Source organism: Squalius cephalus (assembly GCF_949319135.1).
Source record: "Squalius cephalus genome assembly, chromosome: 1".
Classification (NCBI taxonomy): Eukaryota; Metazoa; Chordata; class Actinopteri; order Cypriniformes; family Leuciscidae; genus Squalius; species Squalius cephalus.
The window spans coordinates 46,032,876-46,047,638 of NC_137122.1; the positions used below are offsets into that span (position 1 = coordinate 46,032,876).

Below are 14,763 nucleotides of genomic sequence, written 5' to 3' on the forward strand. Positions count from 1 at the left end.
CACACCTTCGCTGACGTGGGTTATCGCTTTTTATGTGCCAAGACTTCCTCAAACTACTCGGTCTCAGAGACAAAATAAAAAAAAGCATAAATGTTAGTGTATTCACATATGAGGGTTAATTTTAGCACATGTGATCATTTAAACAATAGGCGTATTGTGCTCTTATTATTATCTTGTGCAAATCCAACAGATGGCACTGGACCATTGAGGAAACCCTTCCTTACACATCAGTACTTTATAAATGTACCTACTACTGTCTGTCTGAAGCATTCTGAGTAGTATTTTTCCTGCCTAAAAAAAGGTCAGAAAGGAGTATTTTGAAATTTTCACATAACTCACTACTTGCACAGGAGTGAGGGACACTTGAAAATGTGTGGCTTTTTTTATCTTTGCTTAAAATTCCTTGAATGAAAGAAAATCTGACTGGAAGATAAAGTGCACAATAATACTGGATATCTCAAATATGTTTTGATTATTTGATCTAATTGTGATCTGGTGATTATGTAGTAATTGTGGCTGGCCTACACTAAAAATTAAATGATCAATAAGTTATGACAGTATATGTTTTTACATTGCTTTAACTAATCAAAATAAGTTAAGCAGTGTTCAACTTTTTTATGAGTTATACAAGATTCAACTCATTTTTTTAAGTCAGTTTAAAGTAATTTATGTTGAAGTGATTTAAACATCCAAGTTGATTGTACTTAAAATTTAAGGCAGCAACTTTTTTACAGTGTAGAAAGGTTTTAAAATGATATTTAAAGGTGAATGCCCTCTTTTACTCACCAAACATTCATTTTTGTCCATAAAATGAAAGTCAGTGGGGTGCAATGTTGTTTTTGAGTTTTTTCTGTAAAGGCAAAAACAGTTGAAAATGTCTTCTGAACAATATCTTCTGTTGTGTTCCACAGAATAAATAGTCATACAGGTTTGGAACGACACATGATGACAGAATTTTCATGAAGCTCTATCAACAGGTGTTGCATGCTGTGGATTACCACATAAATAATTGCAGCTCTTCCCTCAGTTGGGACAAAAAAACATGTTAGACAAGTACAAAACAGTGTCGTTTTTTCTTCATTTTTAAAGCTCATATATAGATTTCTCGCTTTCAATGGAAGTATATCGTTTTCTCTTTTCTGTTTTTCAATTGTTGTTTCTTGGGTTATTTACACTCAAGTGTTACCCAAGTAGCTCCCCACTGTCCAGACTCGCACTTGATTTGACAAGAGACTTTCACAGAAGTAAAATGCCAGAATCTGGAGCATCACCGTTCCTAGTGTGTGTGTGTGTGTGTGTGTGTGTGTGTGTGTGTGTGTGTGTGTGTTGAAGATGTGAGAATCTGCCTTTCCTCTATGTACCACATGTCGTCTTTTCAGTGTTCTTTCAGGGTTTCTGTCACAGGAAGTCAGTAGGAGTTGTAGTTGTGTCATGTAGTTTAAGGAGTCAGTACTGTTTGAATAGCTGAACTCATCACACTTTATTTAAAGCACTCTTTTATCTACTCGGCCGTTTCATTCTTGAAAAAAGAGCAGTAGCATTTGTCAATTGTCTTTACATTTGTTTGTCTCGTTTTTTTCCTTACTGTGTTTGCAATTCTTTGAAGTGATTCAAAATCGCGGCTATGAGACGTGGCAGAGTATGAAACCTCATTGTAACCACATCAACACATCTGCATTTAAAACACACTGCATTGTGTTTTTTGATGCGTCTGCATAGCAGCTGTAGTTTTTCCCACACCATCTCCTGAATGTAAATGTGGTATTTTTACAAGCTCTATTTCTCAATAGACTGACTGACCCAGACCCTCTTTCCCTTTTTACACAATTGTTAGGAGTACGATAAAAGCTTTGTGTTCACTAAACAACAATAAAAAAAAAAAAAATAAAAAAAAAGAAACTGTTGTTCTTGAAGAAAATGTATGGATGAGGCTTCTATAGAGACTCATATTTATGTATTGTCATTTTGCTGACTATATGTAAGGGGGAGAGGCTGTGCTGTATCGTGAATAAGTAACGGCTGAAGGGCGTTGTTAGGCATGACGGGATGCGGTGTGCCTGCAACCCCTTCAGCCGTTACTTATTCACGATACAGCACTTGCCTCGAGTACCTTATTGCTTTTATAAAACGGTTACCACACAATATTAAAGTAAAAAAAAAAATAATGTATTAGTGCAACTTTCATGAAGATCAATAAAAGCATTCCTTCCGCTAGAAAAAAATAGTCCCTGACCGTGAACAACAACGTTCCAATGTGTAATATGCATGAAAGCTCAAATAAAAACAACAAACCGTTCTCAAACTTTGTCTCATTCTTTTTATTTTTTACAACACAATATTTGTGAAATTTCCTCACACAAATAGGCATAGCTTATCTCTCAGCATGAGAAAACGTTTATTTTTTTTGTTTATTCTGTTATTTTCTCTCTGCACTAAACTAAATATTTACATAGCCTAAATAAAAACACAAGGGCACATATTTTGATAGATAACAGTTAGGTCTTTAATCTATTTTATTAATGTTATTAATTTAGTTGCTAAAATGCTGCCTAACAAGAGATACTTTTTTTATTGTTGTTTATTTAAATTTATTTGAACATCTCCGTTTATTGTGCACGCATTAAATATTTGTCTCATTTCAATCGGCTCCACTGTGGTGATATTTAACGCGGTTCTCTTTAGTTGGGGCTCAGCACTGCACATGTTTATGTTGATACGTGTGGTTGCTAAGGGTGTTGCTAAGGGCGCAGTGATAAATAGAACTGTTGGGTGAAGCGGTCATAGCCGTGTTTTATCGTGAATAAAGCAACTAACCGTTTTATAAACAATTATAATTACTTTTTTATCATTATTATATTATTTCCCAGGAAAATTCCAATGTCTCTCATCTTGATAAATTCTTGATAAATCTTTATATTATAAATATATTATATATATATATATATATATATATATATATATATATATATATATATATATATATATATATATATATATATATATATATATAATTTTTTTTTTAATTTTTTTTTTTTTTCTGAATTTATCATGATTAGACACAGATTTTGTCTGGAAAATAAATCAATAAATAAAATTTAGTTTTAGAGTCAGTTGTGGTTATAGATAGGTGGCCTCCACCCCAACCAGTTACTCTAAGACAGAAATGATGGATTGAGCGTCTTGGGATTATTGTGAAACGTGACCTGCTTGGACCAAACTCTCTCCCCTCCAATAGAATACATCTCTTGGGGCCGTAAGGGTCAGAGAGGAACGACCCACGGCCCCTTTAGTTTAAGCATCCCCGTGCCTGTGACCAACAACAGCGTAATCCGACCCCCAGCCTTGCACACTTGGTTAAGCTCTACCATCTGTTTTTCGGCTTCGCTCCTGCCCGTCACTTTTTCTCCTCTCTGTTTGTTTTGGGGTCGTCCTGACCGTCTCTTGTCTCTGGCTCTGAAGATGTTAATGACGTTACAGTCTGTACATGTACTCAAAAGGGGGACCTTTCCTTTGTAAACCAGAATCTGGGTTTCCTCAAAGTCACTCCTGGCTTGGCTGGGATTCTTGACCTGGATATGCTCTGGACTGGTAAGTCTAACCAATTGCACTCTCGTTCAACAGCTTTTCATTCTCTTTTTGTGCAGGCCTTGTGTGCATGCATGCGACACATGCCCTTCCAACATTTTTAACTGTGTTGAGCAGGGAACACAGAGCGATGGGTTTAGTGGTTTCTTGCTGCTCTCGCTCGCTCCCTCCCTCCCTCCTTTTGTGGTGTTTGGACTCCGACTTTTCAGACTCCTCATGGTTCCTGTTAAAGCTTGAGCCAGCGGTTTCTCTGAAGCTCAGTAGAGCAACCAAACCGCCGTCGAAGTCCTCTCCTCCCCATTCACTGACAGCCACAAACTGTTCTGAAGTAGAAAAGAAGCAGGGTGCTCATTTTCTGCTCAGTCCTTGCGACTGCATGGACCCTAAAACGAACAGATCGAACTCCCCCTTCTCACCGTTCTCCTGTGGAGCTGGACACCAGCTGTAAGCAGGGAAAACTGCTTGTTTGGATTATGGATTTCGCTTTGACGGTCAGGAAGGCGTGTGCCGGAACGAGGGCCAGATGCACGTGGCAGAGGAGGAAGCGGTCTCGTCCGTATGACCGCACAGGACGAACCAGCCTAGGGGCGAAGCGACCGAGTCGGACCTCTTCGCTCCTCAGGCAATGGATGTCTCACTTCTGCTGTACATCTCGGGCCTGTACATCCAGTCTGAGCCTCTCTGATCAGTCTCTGCTCCAGTCAGGATGCTGCACCAGTCCCAGAGGTGCACAAGGTATCGTTGGAGATGAAAGTGATGGACAGAGAGAGGTGTACGGAGAGGAAATTTGGGTGGGAGAAGTTGAAGGTGATGACGAAGATGAGGATGAGGATGAGAACGAGGAAGAAGGACAAGAAGATGATGATGATGATGATGAAGAGGAGGAGGACAGTAAAGAAGAAAAAGGTGAGGTGGAGATGAAGAAAAGGTAGCTGACTAAGATGGTTCTGATGTCGCAAGAGGGTGACAGGAATACCAAACTCTGTTGTTCTCATTCCATCCGGCAATAACGCACGTGTTGACTCTTTATCTTTGATGCATGGAAACACTGCGCTCTCATGCAGGCTGAGTGTCAATTAGAATGATGGAGATGAACTGGAGACCCGCCTGGGGTGTAATGTGTCTCGATTAGAGGAGATTTCAGAGTAGATGAGATGTATGCATGACCGGGTTGTGAATGGGTTGAGTTGGTGGAGAGCGAGAGTGAAGATTGATGGACCTCACCATGGCCTTCAGATGGCAGTCATCATCAGTACCGCTTATTTTGTTGTGGTCACATGGGTTTTGTTTACACTGCAGGGGAAATATATATTTTTTTTTAACTTAAGCCTTTTTTTCGGTTTAGACTACAGTCGCTTCTGCTAGCACATCCACATTGGCTGACATTGTAACAACACAAACTCGTCGGTTCACCTTTAGCAATGTTTCATCATACATTGTTTTTCATGAGGGCAGTATACAAATCTGAATATATTAAGAAACGGGAAAGGGTGTTACTCTGCTAAAATCGTTTTCTCGTTCTATTCTAAATTTTCCTCATATTTTAGTCTTCCATTCATGTAGCTCAAACAGTAGCTACACCAAGGTCAAGGGTTCAATATCCTTGGAATTAATGAACTGATAAAATTTGCACTGCATTCAGGTACACGTCTTGGTGGATAAAAGCATCAATGTAAATAAATGCATAAGTTCATAAATGTTATTTTCTAGCTAAACATTTAAAGCTGCAGTCTGTAACTTTTTTGGGTTAAAGATTATCCATAATAAATGTTTGAGCAAGTACATAACCAGCCCGTGTTAAAACTATCTGCTTGCCTTAGCTCGCATTCGCTTACAGATTCAAAACGGTAAGCTTGTAATGTTTTTAATTCCAGTAGTACTGGTGGATTTCCGCGGGATATTCAAGCATGTCTTTGCTTTTTTCCCCTTAATTGGTCAGTTCGTGCTTAATTCCACGCTTGTTTGGATACCCCATTTTTATTGGCCGCGCGGGTAATCGTCACAGAGCACAGCGGCAAAAGTTGAACTATTTTTAACTTTGGCCGCGGCGTGCGTGCGTGCGAGCTCGCCAATGCTGTGCTCCGCTTTGGTCGATGCAACAACAAAACATCCTCAATATGCAGTGAACATTGCCAAAGTTACAGCACAGTAACTGTAACGTTAACTACCCGCAAATGAAAACCTGCAAACGTTAGCCCAGTGCATAACAACAATCGTTGATTGCTGAACAGAAATCGTGTCAGACGGAGTGTCATACAAGTAGCCTACTGTAAGTTTGAGGATGGCCTTATGCAATATTTACACTGCTCTATTCCTGTAGTTAAATGTATATGTCTTGGCAATGAAAATACATATTTTTTCTTTCAATTAATATAGGCTATTTATCAGGCAGGTGCCTGTGCACTGTCAGAGTCTTCTGGGTTAAAATGGAATTACAGGTTGTTGTTGCAATGTCTTAGATTTTGTTCAAACCTTGTCTATATCAAGAATGTGTCCCAAAACCAAGGCCTGTAAAATATTTCTGTTCAAATCCTATGTCTTCATATTTTCAGCCCTTGAAATTACTTCAGTTTTACAGCCTGAAAATTACATTATCTGAGAAGCAATATTTGGACATTAATATAATGAAAAGTATTATTCATAGGCATTATCTATTTAGACAGTGATACATTTTGAAAAATAAAACTTGTGATTTGCTTAAATATCTGATCCTTCTGCTATTACGTTTATAGTATTATTTATTTTAATGTGATAAAAACACTGAATAATAATTTTGACTGTATTGGTATGTAATTTATGGTGGTGTAAGGTGCTGGAAAAAGCTTTAAAATGGACCTTGAAAGTGCTTGAAAAGTGCTTGAATTTGAGAAAAAGGTGTACGAACCCTGTACTTGTTCAGATGGCATTTTCTGGTGAAAATTCTTATGTTGGTCATACTTCCAAAAAGTAGAATCTGTGATTCCAAATGACAGTATCCACACCGGCGCGGTGACTGTTTCTTCTGTGAATGTTTCACAGAAGAAATTAAGTCATACTGTTTTGGAACAATATGAGGGTGTGTAAATTATGACTTTGCTTTTAAATTTTTAAGTTAAAAACAAGTTAAAAAAATAAAAATACATTCTCTAAAAAAAAGTCTTTATCTTATGCAGTGTTGCTTCTCAAGTAAATTTATCTTATGGATTTTTTTATATTTTAATGAAAAACTAGTCAAAAAAGTAATTTATGCTGTGCATAATAAATGTTTATTGCTTCTGTTTCTTTGGGTACATTTAATGGCAACGAATAACATTTTTAATAAAAAAAAAACCATGATATTGTTCAAACTGATACATTATTAAAAATTATTTTAATCCGATTTTACTAACAGAGGTTATTTGTATCAGACTTCAGATTTCGTGTACTGTATGTTTCTCCAGTTCAGAAACGGGAAAAACAAAGATGATTTGAGTCATATAGGCAAAGACAATACATTATTTATGCCTGTTTGAACAAGGTCAATGTTAAATCTTATAATTTTACAATTTCTGGAAACCAGTGTGGGTTAGCAGTCTCAAACAACCACTTAAATTTTGGAAAGCAGACACAAGTGTTTCCACTGATTTGACACTGCATTTTTCATGCTTAAAATGTCTCACAATGACAGACCAGATTTTTCTCTTGCCTATTTATTTAGCCAAGAGTTTGTTTGCAAGGCCCTTTGTTGTTCTTTTTTTTTCGTGTGCCTTGTATTTCTAAACCGCCAGCACAGCCGGTCCGCAGCTTGGTGCTTGGCTTGTTAGTTGTGCCGCCCTGTTCAGACAGCCACCCTGTCATCGTGTAGCCGTCTTCTCCTCCCTGTGAGCCTTGGAGCTTTGCTTGGTTAACTCAAACCAGCTATGGGATGTTATTTTCGGACACAGACTTTCTTGAAGCAGCATTGCTTGCGGGCAAATGTAATTCAGCCCATCCGATTGTGCTTGGTGTCTCCTATCTCTCTCTTTCTGTTTTTCTCTGTCTCTGTCCCTTTTTTAACCCCCTAACTCTATGCATTATACTTATACTTATGCACCATTTGTGCTATAGAAATAAATGATACCTCAAATCTATCTATCTATCTATCTATCTATCTATCTATCTATCTATCTATCTATCTATCTATCTATCTATCTATCTATCTATCTATCTATCTATCTGTCTGTCTGTCTGTCTGTCTGTCTGTAGTATCTATCTATCTATCTACAATATCTGTCTGTCTGTCTAGCTAGCTACAGTATCTGTCTATCTATCGGTCTATCTATCTGTCTATCTATCATCTATCTATCTATCTATCTATCTGTCTGTCTGTCTGTCTGTCTGTCTACAGTATCTATCTATCTATCTACAATATCTGTCTGTCTGTCTGTCTAGCTAGCTACAGTATCTGTCTATCTATCGGTCTATCTATCATCTATCTATCTGTCTGTCTGTCTGTCTGTCTGTCTGTCTGTCTGTCTGTCTGTCTGTCTACAGTATCTATCTATCTATCTACAATATCTGTCTGTCTGTCTGTCTGTCTAGCTAGCTACAGTATCTGTCTATCTATCGGTCTATCTATCTGTCTATCTATCTATCTGTCTATCTATCTATCTATCTATCTGTCTATCTATCTATCTATCTATCTATCTATCTATCTATCTATCTATCTATCTATCTATCTATCTATCTATCTATCTATCTATCTATCTATCTATCTATCTGTCTATCTGTCTGTCTGTCTGTCTGTCTGTCTAATCACCCTAGCAACATGCTAACTACTACTTTGAACAGCTTACCAGCTACCCAGAACACCCTAGCATCGCAGCCTAGCATTTTGCCTGAGCTCGTACCACATTTACTTAAAAATAAATAAAATTTAGTTACAGAGTTATATTGTCCAGAATTATCTGTAATGCATGTTTGAGAAAGAGCTCCAGTGTGTCCAACTGCAGTACTGTTATGGTAGGCCAAGTGTTGGCTTCACTGCAGTGTGGCGGTATGCAGACTTTTGCAAGTGTAGGAAACCCTGTGTCAGAGGCAATGGAATGATATTTGAATTGTTAGTTTAAATGTGCCCTGCCTCACTAACTGCAACCCTGCTATTAGAAGTTCAACGGTTCTATTTTTTTCCCCCTTTTTGCTGAGTCTTTCATTCTCTGCTACACAAGCAGCTTTTTACATGTGTGGTTTAGTTAGAAGCCATGTGTCATTGATTGCCTTTATACAGCACTGATATCTGCTCTGATTTTAAAAGCCCAGCGGTGCATATCAAGGGCTGTAAGTCATACCTTTGTCATTGGACCAATCAGCATGTTCATTCCTATAACCTCTGCTGCAGGTCTAGGTTTTACAGGAAGCAACCACCTGTGAATGATGAGGTTTAAACCCCTGCAAAGCTGATGTGTTTTGCTCTTGTGAAAGCACAAACAGCACGCTTCCCGTAGGACCGTCCTCCCCCAGGGGGGTCCGAAATAGGAAGCGGAGCTGAATTTGTTGCTCTGTGGTGGAGTTAAAGAGTGGAACTTTAAGCGACTCCCATGGGGGCGTTAGAGATGAGACAAACGACTTAAACATCTGAGGTTTGTGGTGTCATCATTGGTTTTGTTATTTTGAATAGCAGACAGAACCCTCAGGTTTGTTTTGTGGATCGTAATTTACTAGCTGTCAATTGATTCAATAATTTAATGAAAGTAATTGCTAGATATGCTAATTAATTAAATCAAATTAAATTAAATGTTTATGAAATATAGTTTTATTTTTAATGTAATTGTTTAAATATTATTTATAGTATATTATAATATTTACATTATTATTTTAATTGTTAATTTATCAAATTTATATTAAACATTTATTTATTTTTTAACTAATTTACGTGACCTTTAAGTCTGTTGCTGATTTGGGGAAGTTAAATTTGAAAAAATTAAACAATAATAATAAAATAATTGTACATTATTTTTAACTATATTTTTTACTATTTGCAACATACAGAACAGTATTCGTGTTGTTTTCATGATTATTTACCTGTGCTGGAGTGAAAGGCAGTCGTCAGGTTTTTAGTTTAAGATCCCTATCTGATCCCAGCTATAACAAACCTGTTGGTCGTAAATCACCTTGTATTTATCCCTTTTTTTACCGTAGTATTGCTCCCCGCTGATGCCCCTCCCCCAAACCCCCCCCCACACACACACACACACACACACGTCTCCAACCCCCTGCGGCCTGTCTGAGTATCAGATAGCTTATCATCACTCGTACAGAAGTGCACTGATGCGTGATAGCTGCCCTTTTTAGCTGAGATAGTCATACATGAGTACATGTGTAAGATTGTTAATGGTTATGCCTTCAGATATGTGTGTGGTCTGTGGTCCATAAGCATGTAAATGTTTTTGAATGTTTTCTTGTGCTTGCATCCTCGGGCCTACCTTTAATCCACATATTCTGACATGTTCGTGAATCATCGTCTTTTTTTTCTATTCTCAACTAAACAAACCTCACAGACTTTATTCTTGTGATGAACAGAAGTTTCCAGCATTGTGCTATCCCAGCTCCTGCTGGTGTCATTAGTGGGTTTCTGAACTTTATTATATGCTGTCACAAGTGACATACATCCCGCCGGAGGTACAGAGCAACGATAGAGCGATAGAGGGAAAATTTAAGAGGAATGTTCGGTTGAAGAAAGAATGAAAGAGACAAATGCTTCAGGACAATCTTTAGCATAGTTTCCATGACAACATTTGTGTTGCAACTGCACCACCGAATTCCCACGGGTCGACTCCTGTATTATAGAGACACAAAATTCAAAACAGGAAACCAATTTGTAGGCTTGGTTATATTGTCTGGAAAAAGTATTGTTCTTTTCACAGCCTTAAAAAAGTGGCTACATAGACTGTGATGTTCATAAACAAAATGTGCAAGTTGGCAAAGAAATTGGAGTTAGTCATTAGTTTTACTTTGACTATACACTCTGTTGAAAAACAGCACCTTAATGCAATTGAACTTTCAAATTAAAGATCAAAATGTTCCTATGATGCCCTAAAATGTCTTAAGTAGTCATCCTGTCTTGAGTAGTCAACTCAATCTTAGGCTTTGTCCTGTAGATGCTGTGCCTGATTAGCGTAATTAGCTGTAGCATTTTATTCTTTTATATCTACTTTTGAAGCCATTGTAAAATAGCCAATGTATATATGCCCAAATGTGCATATTGAATGAATGCATATTGCTCCAAAATGCCTGTGTGTTCAGGTCATTACTGGTTTTGCGGCATAGATGGCTATTCGTATGCTTTGAAAGAATTAGCATATTTAGCTGTAGCATCTAGTGTGTTGATTGTTCTTGTTCAGGACTTATTCGGTAACTGTTATACAGAGATTCTTTTTCTTTCAGATTGTTTGTACTTTTTAGGACAATAAAAGCTAACCATAGCTGCTGTGCAGAGCCACTGATGCCTGAGGCTTTGGTTTATCTGAGATAAATTTCGAGTCTCTGAAGATGGATTTGATAGTAAGACGAGCATGTGCCTTAGAGGTGAGGCGACTCGCCCGATATTTCTGGGAAAGACTGTTTGTTTTGTAGTCGGTTTTCTTCGGCTGATGGTGAGAGGTGAAAGGCAAGGCATGAAAAAAAACTAATCCTGAAAAAGCTCTCCTCGCTGTGGATTTAGCCACTGTGGGACACCTCTTTTGAAGTCTCGCGATCAGCCTTTGACTGTGATTTTCAACGCACAGGCTCAGAAGCTTCATCTGCGCTCGCGGTTCAAGAAAAGTTACGACACCAGACATCCCTCTGATAAGGATTGTTAGGTAGTTTAGTGTGATGGGGTGTTTTACAGTCTTTTTGGGGTTTTGGCTTAGCTCACTGCTAATTCACAACAGTGAGTTTGGAAGTGTGGGCTGGTTTACATGTCCTTTTCTGCTGTGGTTTCAAAATATATATGATTTGTAAGCAGAAGGTCAAAGTGCATTGGCATGAGGCTGTTTGAGACTGAAATTCGGATGAGACCACAGGTATGCAGCGTAGAGTCTGGATTTGTGACTGCCTAGTTGTAGTGGACAGTGGACATTGGACAATGTGGAATTGCAAGAATTACATTATTGATGGTGAAGTCATGGAAAGCTTTTTCTCTGGATGCTAGAATTACTTAGACGTACACAGTCTTTACATTTCCTGCCAACATTACTGCAGTTTTAGCAGTACCAAATACATAATTACACCTAATTTTTCCCTTGTAGCCACTGTGTTTCACGTTTCCACAAAATATAATGGGCACAACTGTTTTCAACACTGATAATAATAAATGTTTCTTGACCAGCAAATCGGCATATCAGAATAATTTCTGAAGGATCATGTGACACTGAAGACTGGAGTAATGTTGCTGAAAAATCAAAGGAATAAATTACATTTTAAAATATATTATATATATATAGCCATATAAAATATATATTAAAATAGAAAGTGTTATTTTAATTTGAAATAATATTTAAAAATATTGCTGTTTTTACTATTTTTTTTATCAAATAAATGCAACCTTGATTGATGACTTATTGTCTGGTTTGCATTATTACTTGTATTGAAATTCTGGATGAAAACAGATGATAATATTTTTTTTTTGTTAATATTATTTATATAGCCTATATTATGGCTTTTTTCAAAATAAAATAATTGTGTATATATTTTAATCTAGAAAACAAAATGAAAAATGGCAAAAATAAAAATAAATCACTGATACCAGCCGATAACTGATATGGTCCAGACATTGTGCATCCTTCGCTGAGGAACTTTACTGACATACAAATTGTTTGGAATGATTATTATTGTTTTATCATATTCCTCTTGCTGCTGTTTGACATTAGCTTTACATTATGCCAACAACAGCCTTTAAATGGTTTCTTACTTTAAAAAAAAGGTTTTATAAAGTAAGAAACCATTTTTTTTAAGTAAGAAACTCTAAGAAACCATTTTTTAAAGTAAGAAACTCTCTTTTTTTTATTCTCTTACAGGGGACGAAAGCCAAGAACTGGGTCCTCCTCCGTCTGTAGACGAGGCCGCCAACACACTGATGACGCGACTGGGGTTCCTGCTTGGGGACAAAGTGAACGAAGGGCCTGGTGGAGCACAGTACAACATGGAGGAACAAGATGACCCCCAGGTTTGATACATGCATTTGATGCTCTATCCAGTCTCTCTCATTATTCTTTAAAAATAATCTAAGTGACTTTTTGGCCTAGTGATGATGGGAGGGAGGTGCATCTCTGCAGCTCAGGGTTTTGTCAGTGGGCGGCTCCCCACCTCAAAAACACAGATATTCTTGCTCTCTAAATCATGGCAGATGTTCCTGGGTTTTGGATGAACACCAGTAGTTTGCGCTGGAGTATTCATACAGTTCGAGTCTAACTAGGCATGTCTCAGACAGCAGATGCTGAAACCCCTGCTGCTACTCTATTTACAGTCCACACTGATCTTACCCATGATTCTCCAGTGAACATCTGCTTTTGGGTTTCGAGTGCTTAGAAACCTTTCAAGTCAGAAAAATTGAATCCAACATGTGTTCTATTCAGTACAGTAACATATTAACGATGCCATATGACATTAAATCTCGGGCTGTTATTTTATATTATTTTTTAATATAAATTAATTGTTTAATACACAGATTAAATTCTGATTATAAAAATGGCTTTAGAAGTCAATATATTATCTGTTGTATTTCAAACATTGTTAGAATTTCAAAATTAAATTTGTCCAATGGTACAAAAATTCCATATTACGGAATTAAAGTCGGCATAAAACAAAGTGATAAAAAAAAAAAAAAAAAAAAGATAGTCTGTCCTTCCATATTGTGATGTATATCTGAGTGAATCGGCTTCTCGAACAAGAAATTTAGGACTGGACTTGATTTTGTCCATCAAGAATTGATTGGATGGTTGTGGTTTGCCATTGCTGTGATGTCATGTGAGTGAGAGGTTGTCCCGCTCTCGCATCGAAAACCGTCATCAGAGAAGAGAAATCGCTGCAAGAGGGAGAAGTTATTTTGTTTAAAGATTACAGTATTGAAAAAAAAATTACTGTGCATGTATAAATAATTTACAATAAATACTGCAATTTTAAAAAATGGTCAATTTTGATTTCATGGTGACTTTAAAGGGGTGGTTGATTATGATTTCACTTTTTTAACATTAGTTAGTGTGTAATGTTGCTGTTTGAGCATAAACAACATCTGCAAAGTCACAACGCTCAAAGATCAAAACAAAGGGATATATTTGCTTTTAAAGAAATTGCTTTTTAAGGACTACAACAAACGGCTGGTAGGGACTACACAACATTCCTCCCGGGTTAGTGACATCACCAACCCTAAAATTTTCATAAACCCCGCCCCCTGAACACAATTTATAGATTATCAAGACAGAATATGCTAATCAATGACTAGACGATAACTACACAAGCTAAAAAAATTCATCAACTAACCATTCAGAAATGTTGTCTACATGTTGTCACTTCTTCTTGAGTCTCTCCATCCTTGTCTGACTCCGGTTTGAACATAAGAGGCTAAAAGTTTTTGAAATTTTCAGGACATAAGCTGTTGTAGCTCAGCCCCCTGTGCTGGGAGCAGCAGCTCATTTGCATTTAAAGGGACAAACTCAAAAACGGTGCGTTTTTGCTCACCCTCAAAAATTTTAACATGCTATATATAAATATCTGTGGGGTATTTTGAGCTAAACCTTCACATACATCACTGGGGACATCACATATTTATTTTACATCTTGTGAAAAGGGAATTATACCACCCCTTTAATATACAGGTCAAGGAACAAGTATATATTTTTTCATATTTTTATAATACATTATGTATTTTAACGGTGTATTTGACAACCATTATTAAATCAATTATTTAAAAAACAAACTGCATCTTAACAATAACTAATAATGGAAACAGCTTCGCCATTTTTAAAAGGACATTTTGAACTCTTGAACGTAGCGCTTGTTAGATCCCGCTGTTAATTGTTCTCAGTTCAGTTTGACCTCATTGATCCGACTCCTAGTTGAGTCCAGGAATGTATCGCACAACACACGGCTCCTGCCGTCCACAGCTGGGCAGAGCTATTTCAGAGGCTGGTCCCTGCCAAGCGAGCGTGGTCACCGAAAGGCCACAATTTCTCAAAACACCAATTCAGAGCCAATATCTCCCAC

General features: G+C 37.4%; 1 protein-coding gene across 3 annotated transcripts in view; it reads left to right on the forward strand.

Annotated features, from left to right (window-relative positions):
- Positions 1-14,763, forward strand: part of tanc2a (tetratricopeptide repeat, ankyrin repeat and coiled-coil containing 2a) — a 153,477-nt gene that overhangs the window by 103,691 nt on the left and 35,023 nt on the right. For 2 of the 3 annotated variants that reach the window (XM_079868302.1, XM_079868301.1), the window contains one exon: positions 12,579-12,727. In XM_079868302.1, the coding sequence (XP_079724428.1) occupies positions 12,579-12,727 (149 nt within the window). Of the gene's footprint in view, positions 1-4,393; positions 4,492-12,578; positions 12,728-14,763 lie in introns of those variants that run through there. The other variant, XM_079868303.1, reaches the window with a different exon arrangement.